The following is a 21,037-nucleotide window of genomic DNA, read 5'->3' on the forward strand; positions in this document are numbered from 1 at the left end:
TTTGTTTAAAATAATAAAACTTTACAAAATACTTTAGAAATCTGAAGTAGCCCATGCATCATTTAACTGTGTTGTTTGTTTCTATTTTAATTTTAGTCTATTTATCTTCCTTTTAAATACATAGTTTAGGATCCATTATAGCCGCATACAAACAAATAAGTGTTTTACCAAATTAAAGTGTAGCGATTGCACACTTACACTTTCAGAAAAAATAATTTTTGTTTTTTTTTCTATAAAAAATCGCTTTGAGTTTTAGTCCTTTGAAATAATATCACGGGGCACAAAATTTCAGTGTAGTATTTGTTATATTAATCCGTAAAGTTAGTTGTTAATTGGTCGCGGGTCTGAACACCCTTTTTATTGGCACTTTCCATCTAAATTGAATGACAATTTTGTATTTATTAGTTAAACAATCAATGACTCATTTTTTGTTTTTGCTTGAATATTGATACTTTAAAAAAAAAAGTCGAGCTCTTGAATATACAGTAAATGAACTGAAAGATTAGGAAGGCGGCACGCACGCGCGCTCGCTCCCGGGAGAGACGCCGTATCAGGAGCGTGCACGGACCCCTCGCGCGCGCCGTTCCCGGGATGCCAGGCAGCATTCCTAAAGGAGAGGCAGGAAATGACTGAATTGGGAGCTTCGCTTCCGTTGCCTGCCCCGCTCTCTGAGTGTGTTTTTGGGTGGTGGCTGTTTGTGAGTGAACTTCTAGTTCTCAGACTGCGGAAAGACTGTATGTGTATGCCGGACTCGCGTCTCTTTATAAACACGCGTACACATATTTAAGTTTTTTTTTTCTGCTTTCATTTTTTTTTGTTCCTGTCGTCTGAGGAGCTACTGCTGCTGCGTTGGTGGACGACGCGAGCGATAGCGAGGACCAATGCAGGCCATCAAGTGTGTCGTCGTCGGCGACGGGTGAGTGAGTGAGTGAGTGACTGCCTCCCTGCCTGACGAAGTGATGGCTCTCAGATTTTTTTTTCTCTTTTTGCCTTTTATTACGTTCGGTTTGTCGGTTTGTTCAGTTCAAGCGAGGAGGCCTTGTACGAAGTTGACGCCGGCAGTAGCGAAAAGTTAACGGCGTTTGTGTTTTCGGGAGACGTGGATGGAAGCCGCTCCTTTCTGCCTTGCCGGCTGCGTTGGGACTGGGCGCACCAGCCGGCTTCCGTGTATCCCTCTAGGAGAAGAGGCCGCAGGAAAGTTCGCGGCCTGAAAGGTGGGCTCGTCGTCACCTAGAGACCCCCCAAATAAAAAGTAGGAGGGAGTGTGTGTGGCTATCCCAAATATCATAGCACACCCACACAGAAGAAAAAAGTCAAGGGTTGGGCGAGTTTGGTGGCGGTATTGGATTATACTTTTTTTTTTAAATAAAACGGATTGTGTCATGTATGGTGCATCAGCTTTGTGATCGTTAATTTTAGTTGAAATTCCCGGTAAGTGCGGCATTGAAATAATAAAAATATATATATTATTTGAATGTGCCTGCTTGAATATGGGAAAAGTAGATGGGATTCGGAGAGAGGCGGGCGGACCACCGCAGTCCATCCAGTGTGGAAAACACTACGCCCATAAGACGCATGAGTGAATGCAATCTGAAAGGCGCTATACACACCAAATTTGTATGAAAAGTTATATTTTGTAAATATACTGTTCTCCAAATATCGAACTGACAACTTTTGCAGTGTGTGGGTTTTTTTTTTAATTCTAAAATATAATGGTGAGGTTCCACTGCTTCATAGCCCCCGGGGGGTCCGGGTTTAATTATTGTGACAAGACCGTCCGACTTCTTATTCTACGATTACTACAGGAAGACAGTGAATCGACATCTTCTAAAGCTGTTAATTCTTAATTTTCAGTGCGACTGGTAAACCTAGCTTGGCACCACTACGGTTTAAAAAAAAAAAAACCGGATGAACTACATAGCGTTTTATTGTATGTTTTAGACGGTTAATGAATTTCAGTCGAGGGTCACAAACTGGAAGTTTGCATGTCTTACTGGTACATTTTTATTACTTTTTATCTTTTGTTAGCAAATGCCTTTATTAAAATTTACTTACAAAGGGCTATTCAAGTCGAGAGTCTGTCATTGTGTTTTTCCACAATGAAATTACATCAGTAATTACTCAAGTCAATGCCAAATGCATTTTAAACACTTAAAAGTGATTACATGTTGCCTCGAGAGCTTGCATATTGTAATCTTTTTTAGTTAGCCAATAAAAGGTGTCATTTTGTTTGGCTTTTCTCTACAAACACTTAAAAGAAAATCCATTTTGTACACCAGAGTAGAAATCAGTAAGTTAACAAAACAGTACCTGTCAGTTGTTAAATAGTTTTTAATTTTTAAAATCTGTAATTTCTTAAACATTTAATGTTTGTTTCTCTTTCAGTCACAAGTCTACCAATTCAGTGATGAAAGGCTTAATGTTGTATGCTCGCCACCTTTCTTTCTCAAAGTATATAATACTAACCCAATCGAAAAGCCTTTTTCCAAATTTTTCTTTAACCATTTGCATCTCACTTTCTACCGACAGTATTTTACTTTTGTTTAGTCCGGTGGTCCTCAAACTTGGTCCTGGGATCCCACTGTGGTTTTTTCTTCCAACCAGATTCACAATCGGTGATAATTGATCTCCTTTAATTAGTTGGTCTTTATCTCTCCTTTTATTCTGCCTTTAGAATTTTTTTTTTTTTTTACATTTGGAAGGCATTTAAATTTATTTTTGTAATAGCTTTACATTTTTAACTTTTTTTTTTTGCTCCCTTCATTGTACCCTAATAATGACAATTAAAAAAAAAAAACAGAGCAGACACCCAGGAAAACACTGAATGATTAGTGGCTGCAACTACTTGAGTCTCTGTCCCCCAAAACAGTAAATAAGCTAAGTAAAAATTGGGGTGAAGCTATTGTTAAAGTTAGATACAGATATATATATATATATATATATATATATATATATATATATATATATGAGAGAGAGAGATAGATATCTATATCTCTCTATCTCTGCTTAGTTCATTTTAATAAGAATTTACAGAGACTTAGCTTTGTAGTTTTTACATTAACCACAAAATGGGAAATAACAGTTCACCTAATTAGGCTGGGAGTACAAATAAATGCAAAAGTTGATTGGAAAAAATCCAACAACCACTTTGGGTCCCCAGGACCAAGTTTTGGAACCTCTGGCTTAGTTATTAGACATCACACTTGCCATAATGTTTCTTTTTGCAGAATTTATGCCCACACCTTGTTTGCTTTTTCACTTTGCCTGCTTTCCCCGTGTCTGTGTGAGTTTCTCCGGGTGCTCTGTTCCCCCCAACCACCAATGTATAGCATCCTCCAGGATGAAGGAGGGATGTAGTGCCGTAGTTCATGACCATGGTAGTGAATCAGTGGTCAGATTTAAATTATCTGCTTAAGGTTTGTATATTTGGAGATGTATAGTGCTGGTCTCTGACTAATTCTGTTAATTTATGCAACTAGCAATTACTCAATTTCTCGGAAAATGGGCACATGCTAATGTACATTGTATAGTCCTAGTCATTGTGCTTGTGGGTGCTACTTCTGGTTTGGTGATGTTATTCCCATGTCCCTTAAAGTACAGGTGTGTGTGTTTAACTCTACATTGTTGAGTGTAATCATGTATTTTAAGTGGCACACCACAATGGAATGATGCCACGTGCAGGGTTGACCTCTTGTGCCATTCGGTGCTGAATAGCCCTCTGCAGCCTAAGTTACCATTAAAAACATTTATTTAATCTAACAACCTGTTGCCTTAGTCACTTTGTCACACAGGCTATAAATAACTGTAGAAGATTTTTTGGTGATGCCTTCTCTATCATCGTGTTCGTTTGTCATAAGCTTTAGTTGAAAAATAGATCATAGGAGCATGTTGCAGATACACTGACACATTGTGTAGTAAAGTTCACAAAGTTTAGGCACTTCACTTTTCTTTAGCTGATAACAATTTTAAAAGCAGCGTATGTATCTGATACTTGCACTACTCATGCGTCCACATTTTTCAACCACTTGTAGAGTGAGTGACTTGCTTGTGGTTCACCCATGATGTTTGTTGGTGAGTGATGAGCAGGGCTGTGGCGTCAGTAGTGTAACACAAGTTACTGGGTTACTGAAATCGTGTTGAGGGAAAAAAATTATTGACTCTAACCTTATAGTCCAATTTACATTTAGTCAATTTCACCTTACTATTTGGCTAAACAATTTTTTTTTTTTCTGCTAGCCTTTTGATAAACTGTGAATGATTAAACTTTTTAAACAGATTTGGGTACGACTGGCGATCCTAATGTGATGTGGGATACTGGCTCATACGATCCTCATTGTTGGGGACCCGAGTGGCTGTACCAGGCCAAGAGGTTGCCCACGTAACACCTGGCTGCGGCAGATAGAGGGTCATTTCCGCAGGGTGGGGCTGGACCACGTGTCTGCCTGGGGGGGTGGGTCGCAAACTGGGATCCCGAGTTGTTTAATTGTGTAGTGGGTGCAGCAACACACTGTACCAGTGCATGCTTCCCAACTTGACTTTAGATATAGCCTCTTTCAAGTAAGGTTGTCTCTTGTTTAAAGTTACTCAAAATAACAGCCTTTAAGCCCAACCTTTAACAGGTTAGGGTGCTAAACCGCAGTCTGATTCACGTTGGCAGTGATAAAATGTCTTGTATTTCATGTTATGTGCCTTAAATATGCATTGTAAATATGAGTAATTGCAAAAGGAGCAGTTGGTTGTACCACAAATTGAGGAGATGGAGTCATAGGTTTTGTGTGCCCACTCCACAGCCCTGCCGAGCAGTACTCGACTGTTACTCGATTTGGTGAACTGAGCTTTAGAAAAGTAACCTGACCTGCTTAATCCAGCTTAGGGTCAGGTGGGAAGAACCCTATTTTCTCAGCATAGGCTTTATTGCTTTGTGCCATTTTTTTTTTCCCCATTTTGCCTCTACTTTTAAAACCATAACAGACTTTTGTGTAATTTAGGATAGCTTGGAAAGTCTGGATCACTTGAAAAGGTTTACTAGTTTAGCTTACTTTTATTTATAAAGCTCGTTTGGTCAACATCGGTTGTTTTAAAGTGGTTTATGTTAGGGGAGAAGAACCACATTCTAAGACGGGACGAGGTTACACAAAAGACAAACTTCATAAAGATATTAAATGAACCAATTCTAGCTGAAAGCTAAAGCGAAAATGTAATGTTTTTGACCTGGTTTTGAAATAGTCAGAGTTGTCAGACCTGATGTGTTCCAGAGCCTTAGGGCAGCTGTTTGTTGCAAAAGCATACTCGCCTTTAAGCTTTAGCTGAGCCCTCGGCACCACAAAGGGTGTCTCCTCAGGTGACCTAAGCTGGTGAGAGAGAATGTAAAGGTGTAAAAGGTTGAGATGGGAAGGTGCTAATCCATTTAGGCACTTACGAACAAAGAGTAGCACCTTAAACCCCAGCAATGTACTGGAACTGGAAGGACCGCTTACTCACAGGAGAAATATGATCATGCTTATGTTTAACCGACCGCAGTATAGCAGCAGGGTTTTGAGCCTATTGTAGACAAGAAGGCGGACTGCTCGGTGACATCAGTGTATGGTGAGTTATAGTAATACAGGCATGAGTTACCTTTTCAAGGTCAGCAATAGACAAAAAGGGTTTGACCTCTGCTAACATTTGTAGCGCGTGTTGTGGTTTGGGAAACGGGACTTAAGTTCTTTATCCAATTTGAAGTTACCATCACATCTCACACCCAAGTTCCTAGCACAGCATTGTATCAGTGGTGGTATTGAACCAAAATTACAACTGGAGGGACTGCAAAGGTTAGAGAGCCCAAACATCATATTGTTTTCTTTACACTTCCAAGATTTACTGTCTTCCACACTGTCCTATAAGGATAACAACAGTGGGAAGATACCTTTTTTTTTTTTAAAGATAGACCCTGGCAAGGGGCATATGCAATGGAAAACAACTTGGGGCCCAGAATGAGAGGGGCAAAGGCACACCAAGAAACTTCTGCCTGTCAGATAGGACCTGAAACAGACAAGATGTGACTATATACAGTGGTGTGAAAAACTATTTGCCCCCTTCCTGATTTCTTATTCTTTTGCATGTTTGTCACACAAAATGTTTCTGATCATCAAACACATTTAACCATTAGTCAAATATAACACAAGTAAACACGAAATGCAGTTTTTAAATGATGGTTTTTATTATTTAGGGAGAAAAAAAACCCAAACCTACATGGCCCTGTGTGAAAAAGTAATTGCCCCCTTGTTCAAAAATCACCGAACTGTGGTGTATCACACCTGAGTTCAATTTCCGAAGCCACCCCCAGGCCTGATTACTGCCACACCTGTTTCAATCAAGAAATCACTTCAATAGGAGCTGCCTGACACAGAGGAGTAGACCAAAAGCACCTCAAAAGCTAGACATCATGCCAAGATCCAAAGAAATTCAGGAACAAATGAGAACAGAAGTCATTGAGATCTATCAGTCTGGTAAAGGTTATAAAGCCATTTCTAAAGCTTTGGGACTCCAGTGAACCACAGTGAGAGCCATTATCCACAAATAGCAAAAACATGGAACAGTGGTGAACCTTCCCAGGAGTGGCCGGCCGACCAAAATTACCCCAAGAGCGCAGAGACGACTCATCCGAGAGGTCACAAAAGACCCCAGGACAACGTCTAAAGAACTGCAGGCCTCACTTGCCTCAATTAAGGTCAATGTTCAAGACTCCACCATAAGAAAGAGACTGGGCAAAAACAGCCTGCACGGCAGATTTCCAAGACGCAAACCACTGTTAAGCAAAAAGAACATTAGGGCTCGTCTCAATTTTGCTAAGAAACATCTCAATGATTGCCAAGACTTTTGGGAAAATACCTTGTGGACTGATGAGACAAAAGTTGAACTTTTTGAAAGGCAAATGTCCCGTTACATCTGGCGTAAAAGGAACACAGCATTTCAGAAAAAGAACATCATACCAACAGTAGAATATGGTGGTGGTAGTGTGATGGTCTGGGGTTGTTTTGCTGCTTCAGGACCTGGAAGGCTTGCTGTGATAGATGGAACCATGAATTCTACTGTCTACCAAAAAATCCTGAAGGAGAATGTCCGGCCATCTGTTCGTCAACTCAAGCGATCTTGGGTGCTGCAACAGGACAATGACCCAAAACACACCAGCAAATCCACCTCTGAATAGCTGAAGAAAAACAAAATGAAGACTTTGGAGTGGCCTAGTCAAAGTCCTGACCTGAATCCAATTGAGATGCTATGGCATGACCTTAAAAAGGCGGTTCATGCTAGAAAACCCTCAAATAAAGCTGAAATACAACAATTCTGCAAAGATGAGTGGGCCAAAATTCCTCCAGAGCGCTGTAAAAGACTCATTGCAAGTTATCGCAAACGCTTGATTGCAGTTATTGCTGCTAAGGGTGGCCCAACCAGTTATTAGGTTCAGGGGGCAATTACTTTTTCACACAGGGCCATGTAGGTTTGGATTTTTTTTTCTTCCTAAATAATAAAAACCATCATTTAAAAACTGCATTTTGTGTTTACTTGTGTTATGTTTGACTAATGGTTAAATGTGTTTGATGATCAGAAACATTTTGTGTGACAAACATGCAAAAGAATAAGAAATCAGGAAGGGGGCAAATAGTTTTTCACACCACTGTACCTCGTACATAGTTTTCACCCGATAGCCCATTGCGTTCATAGTGGTACTTTTTTTTTTTTATTCATATGTAAAGTTTCTAAAATTTGTGACTTGGAAAGTACTAAACAGTTCCAAAAGGTAGGTTTGTCCGGTGCACTCCTGATGAGTTTGAAAAGAAATCTTCAGTATTATAAAGTTGAAATAAAAATTAAGAGTATTTCAGAAAATTGTATTAAGTCAGCATTTAATACTTAGAAACGTTGTTCTTGGAAATTTTAATCCTTGAATGACGCAGAGACTTGTGATACAGCTGACTTATCCATCCATCCATCCATCCATTTTCTAACCCGCTGAATCCGAATACAGGGTCACGGGGGTCTGCTGGAGCCAATCCCAGCCAACACAGGGCACAAGGCAGGAACCAATCCCGGGCAGGGTGCCAACCCACCGCAGCAGCTGACTTATCCTGTATCCAAAGGTGGGAGCTCTTAAAGCCAAATGTGGTGGGTGTTGAATAAAGGTCATCAGTGTCAACATTTAGATTATTACACTAGAGTACTGTGGGCAGGCCTGGTGAGTTTGCAGCTCCCACACGATGCACGGGGAAAAAAGAAGCCTAAAGGCATTCGAAGCCTTGCATAAGAAGAGCAGCCATGTGTATGTATCCTTGGCCTTGAGGACCTACTCCTACTCTAGCATACAAAAGAAATGGAGCCTCATTAGTCTGAGACAGAAAAAAGTTGGGAAGTACAGTGGTACCTTGGTATATGTCTGCTTTGGAATAAGTCCAACTTGGTATATGTCCTGTTTGGGCGTGAAAAATGTTGCTTGATATACAGCCTTTGTTTGGAATATGACTCGCGTGCTAGAACACCGCGCGCTTCCCATGTTTACCTCAAGACAAAGCCACAACTGCCCACGAGGGTCAGCGTGCCAGTTGCTAGCATTCAGTGAACAACCTTCACACATAATTTTGTGTTTTTTCGTGTAAACTTTAATTGATTGTTGAAAAGCATGAAGGTGGCATGCGTATCTGGGACTTGGCTGCTGCATACCGTATGCCGAGAACGACGGTATCTGCGATTGTGAAAAACAAAGACGTTATTAAAAAGTGAGGTTAAATTTTCATTTATTTCTATCTAATTGCTTTTGTATTTATGTATTTTAGTATTAAGCAGTGTTTATTTTATTCAACCCCATCAATGTATAATATGCCAATAACAATAGGGTTTTTTCATGGGAATGCATTAATAATTTTCCCTTTTATTTCTTATGGGAAAAATTTGTTTGGTATATGGTCCTGTTTGGTATAAGTCCAAGGATCTGAAACGGATTAAGGATGTATACTGCTGTACCACTGTAGTAATATTTTCCAACTTCATCTTTTCCCTCTTCTATGTTGGGTCGATGTGGTCAGTCGGCCCCCTCTAAACTGCTCAGCCTTGCACCTCTTTGCCAGTCGGGCTCTTTTCCATCAGATCTTTTACTTTATCCATCCATCTACCTCTGCTTTGGCCTCCCTTGTTTTCTCTTCCCTTGTAATTCCATTCCCATCACTCTTTTGCTGATGTATTCCTTGTCTCTCCTCATCACATGTCAGTACCACTTCAACCTTCTTTCCTGGACTTTCTTAGATACTAGATACCTCTCCCATTTTTGTTGTACCTCTGATTATCTCATTTATTATTCTGTCCTTTTTTTGTAACTCCACACATCTGTCTTAACATTCCCATTTCTGCCACTTCCAACAACTTCCCCTGCACTCCCTTTACTCTCTCTCCGTGTCTCAGGCCAACACATCATTGCTGGTCTTACCACTGTCTTAACCTTAACCTTAGTATTCTTCCAACTAAATATTTGTACATTTAACTGGCAATTAAAGAAATACTCCACCCAACAAAATGTTTTAAAATGTTGTTTTCATGGAGAATAGGGCATGTAAAGTTCCTAATACAATAGAAAGCAAACAATATAAAAAATCCATGAAAAGTCTTTCAAGTTACTTGTGTACCTAAATTCAGAGATAAGATATCCATTTGTACATTCACAACATCCCAAGCAAATGTATTTTTGATGAAATGTTGTTAAGTAAAGCACTTCTGGAAAATCCTCTTGTGTAAGAAAGTATATTTAAGTGGGATCAGGCATTTAAAGTGAAGACCTGCCTCTCCCCTGGACTTGGCAGCCTTTTGATTTCAATTCAAGTGCCTTGGTCTGTACCGTACTACTTGTCATTTTTATTTTGCTAGAATTCGTGATTCATGTCGTGTAATACTGTACTTCTCAGTGATCGTGTGATTTGTTACATTCATGGGTATTGCGTAAAGGCCCTTTTTGGAAGTTTACACTTGCATTATACGCTTTATGCATTTCATATGTTATGCATCACTTAGACCTCATTTTCTAAGAACATATGACTTCAAGATGAGACCAGTTTTGTCCATTGGGCAAGTTTATCTCTAAGCTAACTAAACAAGCCCGATGTCCTTTAAATGTTCAGAAGATGTAATGCTTCATTGCCAAAGCTATGCTCCATCTTCAAGATTCCCATGAACCTTTGTGAGAGAACTCCTCTTTTCATGAGTGGTGCTCTCCATAATTTCTACATGGTACTGTATCTTCAAGTAAGAGTATATTTAAGTAAAGAATTCTGATTGGCCAGTTTTATTAATGCTTTTGAGAGTTTCAAAGACCTGAATTCGATTCACATGCAGACATTTGTGCTCAGGACCCAAACATATATTTTTAAATTTTTAACTTTATCAGAGGTGAAACGAGCCTTTTTAGTCCAGGGATGCACTCGATTTAAAATAGTAGCATGTTAAGCAGAATTGTACACCATGGTGCTATAGGTGCCATCTCACTTGAACATTTTAGTGTCTGAAAGTAATGTCTTGATTTATTGACAGTTTTTACAAACTTTTAATTGGTTCCGTTCATTACCTGTATGATAAGACATTTTTGACAGCTCTAAATATTCCCAAATTTTCTTGCTTTAGATCATCTTAACCTATCACTATGCAATTAGATGGTTAATCCACTTGCCTCAATGACACATTTTAATTTGTATAAAATCTGAATTTCCTGTTCTAAAACCCCCAAAAAAGTATCAAGTTAAGCATTAGCAGCTATCACCAGTACTACCAAGATGGAAGAATCAAGACTGATAAAGTTGTTCTTTGTAGATGTCTGCAAGTGTTAATTTGACTTATCGTATGCTGGTCTTTCTGACATGGAACCCTTATCACTCAATTTACCATTTTATTTATTTTAATAAAGCGTTATTTTTTTTAATTTTTTTTTTTGTTTACGGGTCATAGGCGGAGCGAAAGAATATAAACCTTTTGTTTTCAGCAAACAGGGAACAGTATTTTACCTTTAGAAGTAAAAATGCTTTACATAAGCACAGTTTTCTGTGGCAAATTCACATACACAATTATTTAAAAAAAAAAAAAATATGGCGGACTAGAAATGCCAAACTTATCTTTTAAATTGAGTTCTTCAGCTGTTTGCATAGTTATGATGATCATCCAGGGCTTTCTTTGATTTATTTTGCTGCCATCTCATTGTTTGATATCCCCAGCACATTTCACATGCATCTCCACTAAATCAGAATCGTGATGATTAATTTATGTTGACGAAGTAAGGGCCCAAGAGCATGACCCTGAGGGCTCCACTGCTGACCTCACCACATGTTGGAACATTCTTCTGTTATCTGTTCTCCTCGTCTCCAGCTGATTCAAGCAGCTTGGAATTCCTGAGTGGGGCAACTTCTGTGTTACGTTTTTATGTCCTCCCTCTGTTTGCATCAGTTTTTTTCTTGCTCTAACTTGATTTGTCTGACGGTATTCCTGTTCTGAATTAGTGGATGTTGTCTTGTATTTTATTACAAAATGTTTTTCCTGTGTGTTTGTCATACAGCAGGATCCCCTGCCTGAAGAACATTGTAGTGAGATTCCCATTTAATATTGTAATTGCAATTAAGTCAGGAATTTGACCGAATATACAAGTTCAGGCTGCATTACAGGTGTTTGACACACATGTAGTTTCCCTGCTTCCATTTGGATCCCAGGAAATTTCAGATGGCTTGCTTAGGGGTCATAGAATGAAGTGTTAAATCGGAAGGGACGGGACCAGCAGCCATAGGAGTTTTAGAGGTCAGTTCTTTAGCTGCTTCTTGATACCTGAATAGTTTATCTGCCTGATTAAACAGTAGGGCACAGTGCAGAACTACCTTGTGTTACTTATCACTAATTTTGTTTGCTTTTCACATTTATTAAAGAGAAAGTGACTAGAGGCCTGAAACATCTATATGAGGTGATTAATTTAGCTTGAGGAATGACTGGTGTTACAAATTGGTGCTTTTTAGAAAATAGTAGCTCCAAGATGTTCTCTTTTTGGAAATGAAGTTATATGAATGAGCCCATTTTGGGCACTGCCAGGAGGTTGTGTTTTGTTGTTACATGTTCGTGCCTTTAGACATTGAGCCTTTATTGCAAAACTAATAGTGGTAACTAAGAATAAAGACCAATTGTGCATTTGCTAACATACGCAAAGAAGTTAAAACTAAAAAGTGTTTTAGGATTATCAAATGTATAGAACTTAAGTGAAATATGTTCTGCAGATTTTGTCACTTTAAAGGCCATGTCAAAACTTTAAATTCAACTTTTGTGGCCATTGATATTTAGTTTTATTTAGATTAAATGTACGGATTTCATTTTAATTAAAAAAAAAAAAAAAAATTCTTTGCTGCTAGCAATCTGTAAACAGAATATGTTTTAACTATTGTGAGGGGTAACAGTCTGTTTAAATATTTTTAACTTTAACAGACTTGTCTTAATTTGAAAAAAACAGGTGTGGATCTATGCAGACAAAATGAAGTCCAAGGCCCCTGCACTTTCCAGAGAGCTGTCTGCACCTCCAAGTTATGTTCGCATAAACTTGCTCACATTGGCTGTGCATTAGAGCTGTCATACTAGCCAACAAATGAGGTTTGAATATTCCAATTAAAAATAAGCATTTATATGAATCATTCGAACTTAGGTTAGGTTAACAATTCTGTAAGGTATTAAGAAAGCATGTACAAATATACATGTATAATTCATTATACTAGCAGCTGCACAGCCCAAAAAAAATCCTCTTGGCAATTTTTTTTCTTAAATACATAAATGTCACAATGTTTGCAGTGCAGGGACACCCTCTGAGCAGTAAGTGACCCATACAGCATTGTTGAAAGCACTTTATTTATCAAAGACACCACGTTTGGGGGTTAGGGGAGAAAAATAATAATGTCATGGTGCCAGCACGTGTGGATCGTAAGGCTTGCTGTCCTGATAAAGATCACGAGGAATACGGGTCAATTAGTAAGTCCGGTGCTGGACAATCTACTTTTTCCTCCTGTACGAGTGCAGTAATATTTTAATAAGTGGCCTGAATATTTTTAATTAAACCTCATTGTCTTCTGCATTTTGTGTCAAAACAGGCAGCCAAGCAAGACGGAGACCACGACTAGTTCACTTTAATGGTAGGCCCGAAGTGACTCTAATTCAGTTCCCCTTAGCCCTGTATATATGGACACAGATGTCCGATCTTTTTGAATCCGATTTATGTAATTTTTTTGCCTATACTCTGTACTCCTGGGCTGAGCACTGCACTCATCAGTGAGTGCCAGTGGTGTGACGACAAACAGTGGAGGAGAGCCACAGCTGTGACCGCAGTCACTGTCCCATCATTGCTGCTGTTTCTTGTTACTGGTGCTGTAGTGCCTGCAAAAATTAGCTGTTTGGCTTTTTTGTTTTGCTGTATCGACCTAATTGTGCACAATTGACAAAGTGTTTGCCATCCTCCAGAGCAAAATGTGATGCATACACTAGCTGCTAGCATGTCCGTACTGTCATTTTTGATCCATGAGTCGCCCCTCAAATGTGACATTTTTGTTGCTGGCGGTGCAGGTGACTTGTGCACAAACATGTCCGTGTTGCACTTGCTTGCTGTTCTGGAGGACGGATGCATTCCCATTAGTTAGATACGGGTCACTTGTACTTAAGAAGTTGAACTGTCGAGATAGGCAGATCCGTTCTAACCCAAGAACTGGAATTGAACAATGAGGCGCTTAATGTGAATCTTGCATAATTTGTCGGACACAGCACTTTTGACTGTTTTTAAAGTGGGGATTTTAACCCACTGTACTAAAAGGAATATTAGAATTATTATTATTTTCCACTTGTTGTAATGGGAAGGTGTTAGCATTTAAACAGAAACTGGAGATCCCAGACTAAAGAGGGAGAGAATGAGATATAAAATTCTTTCAGAGCACTGGAAAAGCATTTGGGGGGGAAAAAAACTGCTCCGCATACACTTGTGGATTTGTATGTTTTACTAATAAATATAATACACTAAACATTAAAAACAATTAAATAGCTGATCCTGGAAGTGAAGTCCAAAAAAAAAACCTGGAAAATATTGCACGTCTGGAGTAACTCGCTGTCAAAAAACTGTTTTACAATCGAGTCATCCAATTTTTTTTTTTTTTCCTTTTCCCTCCAAATAAGACCTTTTTTAATGTTATATAGCGACATTCAGTTTTACAGCCCTACTGTGCATGTGTTGTCAATGACACTAATGCTAGCCATTAACGTGAAAGCTTCCACACCTGTAGATATTGAAGCCTTTTCTCTTGGTAGCAATAATTGAACTCTTTTGAGTTTTTGAACTCCACAGTATAGCAGGTAAATCATTCTCTCTTTCTTGTCATTGAATATAAATGTTTTGGTTGCCACTAGTTGCTGCTGTAGGACTGAAGAAAGAAGTTTTCAGATGCTGTTGCGTGTTAGTAGTGGCATTTCAGATGTTTTACAGCTTTGTTTTATCTTTAGCTGTACTTTGAATGTGTATCCTGATAACTTTAAACCTGTAATGCTCCTTTGCGAAATGTTACTTCCTGGTATGATTGCACCATCGCTTGGGGGAATGTACAGCATAAACCAGTAAAGATAAAGAAATGGAAAACACTTCCTTGTTCTGTTCTTTCTTTATGTGGTGGGAGCTGGGAGCATTTCTTAATTCTTATGTATGTGTTTTCATCTGAGATGGTGGGCTCTAGTTAAGGAGATCTAATACAGTACTGCAAAATAACTGTTCACCTGAGACTGGTGAAGCAAATGTTTTATTTAGGTTTTCTTCTCTCCCGGCTGTTTTTACTTTCGTATCTTTCGCTTGTAAGAGAGCAATGTGAAAGTTTTGATAAGCCTATCCTAGGATTATGTATGATCTTTGAAGACCAGTCATCATAATGCAAGCTAGACCTGTCCTGGAGTGCCTGAAGAATGCAACCTGGTGCTCTGAATTTGCTGGTGACAAACTTTTGGCTGCAGGTTCAGTGTCACTGTGTATAATGTGGGTGAATTACCATTGGTGTAGCCTTAACGTTTCTGTTCAGTTTGTACAGTATGTGTTATACTGTCATTGATGGTCCATTTGGGAAGGACACAAGAATACATTACAAGGCATCATGGGATATTGGTAGCTGGTTTTTATTCCATCTACCTTGTCACTTTGAGACAGTTTGCTCTTATTAAATGAACTTCTTGTTTAACAAATGTGCGTCTTTTTGTGCTTGATAATGTCAGAAATGCACCTTGGGCAATGCAAATGTTAAGAAAAAATAGAATTCAGTTTATCCTGTACTCGCGATATCAGTATTCCTTTTTTAATTTTTTTTTATTTGTGTTGACAATTTCAAGTGAATCAACACAAATACATAAACTTTTCCAAAACAAGAGCTATTAATGTACTTCTAAACTTCCATCCATTTTTCTCAACCTGCCCTTTTCTGTTATGGAAATGTTGGGAGCCTTTTTGCAACCTTCACTGGACCGGATGCCAGTCCTTTGTTACACAAGGTTAGAGTTCAGCCAGTTGATGATAGCATCACTTTATTGGGACCGGTTTTTGGATTGGGAGCAGGGCACATGTATGCACTTTAGTGTTCTGGCTGGGAATATTGTATTCAGTCCTCTGTGGCTGAAAAACTGTAGTGTGATCCAGTGTGCTTCACAGTCCAGCTTAATGCAATTTAAAGAAATGACACCACCAGAACAATTATGTAAAGAATTGAAATTCTGTGATTGCAAGCTTTGGAATTATAAAGAAACATGGAAGGACACTGCAATGGATTGGGACCCAGTTTTGTGGACACACTTGGACCTCCTGTATTTACATTTTAATGCCTTCAAACAAAGCTGTGGAATTGGAGACAAAAGCAATTGTTACTGGAGTCTGTAAAAATGTACCAACTCTGACTAAATGTTAATTGTGACCTATGTTAATTTTCAGTGTCACATGCTGATATGATTAAACTGTTACGTTTAATGACCAGCTTACTGCATCCTACAAGCCTGATATTGACAGCAGCAGCTTTCCAGTATTCAAGCCAGACGTTCTGATTTTGGGGGGAGGTCTTTTGTTATATTAAATGTATAGAGAGATACAATGTGTAAAAATATATTTTTTGTCTCCCTCTTGAGCTTTTGTAAAGTTTAATTTCCTTTCTGGAACAAGTAAATACCCATTTGTTTGTCTGTCTACGACTAATTCTAGACTTGTATTGACTGCTGTTGGGATAGCGTACAGATTTTAGTTGACTGAAGTACAATGGCTTCGAAGAGCCTAGTCAGATGATCCCCCTTCTTAGCTGTAGCCCCTTTTGCTTTGGGGATCTCTCTCTCTATATTCCACTTCACTGTGCTAGTTGGTTTCACTGGAAGGCTGTGTGGGTGAGGAGTTTTTCAGCCGTGTGTTGGTCAGGTCTGTACTTGCTTAATCTGCTTTGTTGAAGGTGCTGAATCCTTTGATAGGTTTGCATACTTCAGAGCAGAGGCCTTTTCCTAGGGCTATCGGAATGACTTTTTCACATTCCTTTGTATGTTAGAGTTTTTTTTTTTCTTGATTGCACGTCATGGGGTAGAACACCACACTGAATTTTGTCAGTCCATCATTGTTTGCTTGTTTAATTGCAACATTCTGCCAATCCACAAGCCACCTTCTATTTATTAGAAGCAAAACTAAACCAAATTTAGCAGTAGTCATGTAGCAACAACCATTCCTGAAAATTTCAGTGACGGAATGTGGAGCGCTGTAGCCAAAATGAAAACTTGAGATTTTGGGACATGTAGTAAGTTAACCAGGAAGTCTCGTCTCGCTCATTCAGCATCCACGTGTTTCACTGTGTAGTTAACTTTTGTGCTCTTTTGTGTTTGTGCATAGTCAAGCCCTTTGTTATGGCTCCAAAACGATCTGCTCCTGATATTGCTTCAGGGGCCGTGCCCAAGCGCCAACGGAAGATGCTAGTGATTGTCAAAAAGGTAAACGTTTTAGATACAGTATGTTGAAGAAAGGGAACAGCTACACCGCTGTAGGACACCATTATGGCATCAATGAATCCACGATTCTTTTTTTTTTTAAAAGGAGGAAAAGAATATAAAATTTACGGCCGCAGTGTCCTTTAACCAGGGCACAAAACGAGTTGTAAGTGGACGTAATAAGGCGGTAGTCCGGATGGAATCTGCTTGAAGGATTTGGATTGAAGACTGCCGGAAGACCAACAATGGCGGTGCCACACAGTTGCCTGAAGAGGCTCCTTTAGAAGAGCTGTAATGATTTCCTTTGTTGTGCAGTAAAATTAAACTCATTGTTATCAGACAAGTCGTCGTGTCATTGTTGGTGAGTAACCATAATTTTCTATGTAGAGTACAAGTACATGCGTTTAGTGTCACTGTACACACATTTTACTGTATACAATTTTTCCTGGATTGTACGTATTTATTGCTGGTGGCCTGCCTATCGTAATGACTGTAACATATGTGTGATTGGAGACACTCTTATCTTTAAAATAATATAAACAGCGTGTTTACATGCATAATTTTAACAAATCTTACCTAATATCTAAGAGAATGCAAAGGGTTTATGCTGTTTGACTGTGCAGGAACTGTTTATAAGAGTGTGAGAGAGTTTATAAGGGTTTAAAATATATAAAAATAACCAAACAGGCATATGGTTGTTGTTTTGCGGATTTTCACCTTTTGCGGGGGGGTTCTGGAACGCAACCCCCGCGATCGAGAAGGGATTACTGTAGTGTGTTTTTTCCCTTGTTTCAACATCAGGTCATACTGTTTGCCTGTTTTGTAAAGATTTATAACGTTGGTGTTTACCAAACATCTTGTGACCATTCGTGCTGGCTGTACGCTCTCTGGTACCGCTTGAACCCAGAACCGTTGATAATGTAACCGGGTTGAGCTGGACAAAATGACATGTACAGACGGTGCAAAGTGTTCAAGTACCTCAAGTTCTTCAATAAATAAATAGTATAGAAGGTGGCACCTTATCAGGGACTGACATTTCCTCTGCTTACCCTTCTCAGGGGTTCTCGGCATGAGGGCACATTAAAAAGTGCATGTCAACCCTTTACTGGCTTGTGCCCAACTACTTCCCATATTGTATGGGCAGCTCGTGAGCCCTGTTCCCCTTCTTCTGCCACCATCCATAGGTGTCTATGTGAACTCTTGGAGCACCTAGTTGCTCCATGCTCCCCTGCATTGCTCAGCAGGCTGCGACCCTACCCTTTAAGCGCTGTACGCCCGCTCCTCTTGGGGCTATTCCATTCCTGACAGCCTGGCTTCCCACTGTGCCAGCTGCTGCACCATGATCCTGAATCCTCTCTCTCCATTTTCGTTTACCTTCATTCTAATAATAATAATTCTTTGCATTTATATAGCGCTTTTCTCCCCACTCAAAGCAGTCAGCAATTGCAGGTTAAGGGCCTTGCTGAAGGGCCCAACAGAGCAGAGTCCCTTTTGGCATTTACGGAATTCGAACCGGCATCCTTGTGATTGCCAGTGCAGATCCCTAGCCTCTGCTCTGGTCCTCCTGCTGTTTCCTCTTCCAGTCTTCATTCCTCACTGCCCACTCGCTTACCTTCAGTGATGACTGTCAACGGTTCTGGGTTCAAGCTGCCAGTTGATGCGAAGGCAACCCAAACCATGTCAAATCTCTCTTTCATGTTTCCAAGCTAAGCTAAATGGGCAGTTTTTTGGTGGCATGGGCAAGTACAGTACATTTTAGGCTACTTGTTAGTTTTTCTAGACTTGCTTTTTGTATTGCAGGGTTGTGTGGCACCACAACATTTTGACTTTGTCAAGCTCTCTTGGCTTTTAATGACGTTTCTGTAAGGTGTGGGTTGTGGGAGTGCTTCTGGGGGTTAATGTTAGACTTCTGTTTAGGAACAGAACGTTAATGCCTCTTGTCTACGTACCATGGGCAGATTACTGCAAGATTTGTGGCGTAATCCCTTGGAAACACCTAATGCTTCCAAAGCACACATGGAGCAGTGAGTCATTTGTCTTAGCAACAGATCTGCTGAAGCACAGGCCGGCTATCTCGAGTCGGTTAACTTACTGGTGTCCCACTTTAGCTGCCTACTCTTGGATATCGGCACCTGAGAAACTTGAATAGGCAAAATGTTGAATCATCCAGTTTTCTATGCCATAATTAATTTCCTAGCCGAAGGACTGATGATAAAGAAGCAAAGGTTTTTCACTACAGAGCTCTGAATGCTTAGTCGTGTGCTCTGTTTGAATTACTGACTCATTTTGCCAGAAGAGAGCGGTGAGAGGGACTAAAGTTCATAACTTAACCCTCTCCTTCCATAGGCTTGGTATACATGTAGTAAAGACCAGACATAATTAAATGAAATGAATTGTATTTTAGTTTTTCATGATCTTGCTCTAAAGCACTTTTCTATAAAACTAGCCATGGTACCTGTAGATGACAGCAAATATTTTCAGTTTGTTTTTTTTGTTTTTTTTTATAGCCAATCTCTTGTTTTATGCGTGACTTGAGCACCTTTCTTCTGTATTCGCGTGTGTGAATGTCTCTTAACTGGTGCTCCATCTCTTAAGCATGTTCTATAAAGCTTGCTTCTCAAGACTGTTGTCATAATTTTCGAAGCACCTTTCTCACCTCCTCTCTGGTTTTATACTTGTCATCTTTGAAGGTGACACTCTTCAGTGCTCCTCATACACTTTCACTCCTGCTTGTTCATGTCACGCTCTCCCTTCCTCTTTTGATTGCATCATCAAACTAAACTGACCATTATATAGCAGATGCAGGTGTTGTTTTACTGTACTTTGTGGCATGTAAGAACTCATTTGATTGGTTTCCAGATGGTTTTTAACTTTTGTTCCAGCCCTTGCTGTATAAATGCCAGCATCTGGGTTTACCTTGTGAGTCGCACAGTTCTTGGAAAATATACAAAGATGCATGCTGAAAGTTTTTGTGAGGATGGGCCATTTATATCACACACGCCCCACCAGCAAGTTTTAGATAAACGGAACCTTTGTCTATGGTGTGAAATAAAGTGTGTACTCCAGTACAATTAAACATGTCTTCACTTTCATTTGCGGTTGCATGTGTGCCTCAGGTTGGCCCTCATTACAGTCTGTTTCAAAACCCCATGTAATTTATAGCCTCAAAAATTAAGCATGTGTCTGTATAACACACAGATAATTTAACTTTTCTAATGACTGTTTTCTGGATGGCTGCATGTAAAGCTTTTATTCACTAAATTTTGTTTTGCGCTGGGCAATTTCATTGTTTTTTATTGTTCACTTGGCTATTTTATCCAAGGTGACTTAACATGATAAGATTTTGTTACACGATTGATTTAATTTCTTTTTATTTTTTTCTTCCATTTGAAGCACAGGAAGGTGAAGCAACTTGCTCATGGTCACACTTTGTCTGAAGCAGGGTTTGAACACATGTGCTTATTGTTTGAAGTCCAAAAGCCTTAACTATTATGCCTCACTACCTGTCGACTTTTGATTAATTTCTGCCTCGGGTCTCCATCAAAAAAAATATAAATGAAATAAATTATCCAGGGTGAATCTTGCTGGCTTGCTTTAAACATTTTGAACACCGGAGCATCATCCAGTTAGGCCTTCCCATTTCTGTGGTCAAATGGCCTCACCCATCATGCAAGAAAATCCCAATTTCAGGACAAGCTTTAAAATTGGTTTGTTTGACTTGACTCTTAGTATTTATACAAGACAGTTTTTATATTTTAACATTGAATATTTCAAAAGCTTTTGTAGCACCTTTTTTCTGCATATAGAGAAATGTAAGGGTAAATATGGAATGTGATATTAAAACACTTGTTCAACTGACAGTATTAAAAATTCTATACTCGCGGTTTTGGCTTTGATGTATTGTCTCATCAATGTGTGACAGTCAACATCATAACAAAGGCAGGAAATGACAGAGCAGGTTGTCATTCATGAGTACACCCATAAATGAGTGAGGATTGGGGTGGCGAAGTGGGAGATTGAATCCAGCAGGGGGCTT

The 21,037-nt window shown here is 39.4% G+C and overlaps 1 protein-coding gene across 2 annotated transcripts in view; it reads left to right on the forward strand.

Annotated features, from left to right (window-relative positions):
* The first annotated feature begins 632 nt into the window (after window positions 1-632).
* Window positions 633-21,037, forward strand: part of LOC120542171 (ras-related C3 botulinum toxin substrate 1) — a 31,464-nt gene continuing 11,059 nt past the window's right edge. Inside the window, exon 1 of one of the 2 annotated variants that reach the window (XM_039774418.1) lies at window positions 633-916. In XM_039774418.1, coding sequence (XP_039630352.1) covers window positions 882-916 — 35 coding nt within the window. In that variant the 5' untranslated portion in view covers window positions 633-881. The remainder of the gene's footprint in view (window positions 917-21,037) is intronic. The other variant, XM_039774419.1, reaches the window with a different exon arrangement.

Source organism: Polypterus senegalus, chromosome 13, assembly GCF_016835505.1.
Source record: "Polypterus senegalus isolate Bchr_013 chromosome 13, ASM1683550v1, whole genome shotgun sequence".
Lineage (NCBI taxonomy): Eukaryota > Metazoa > Chordata > Cladistia > Polypteriformes > Polypteridae > Polypterus > Polypterus senegalus.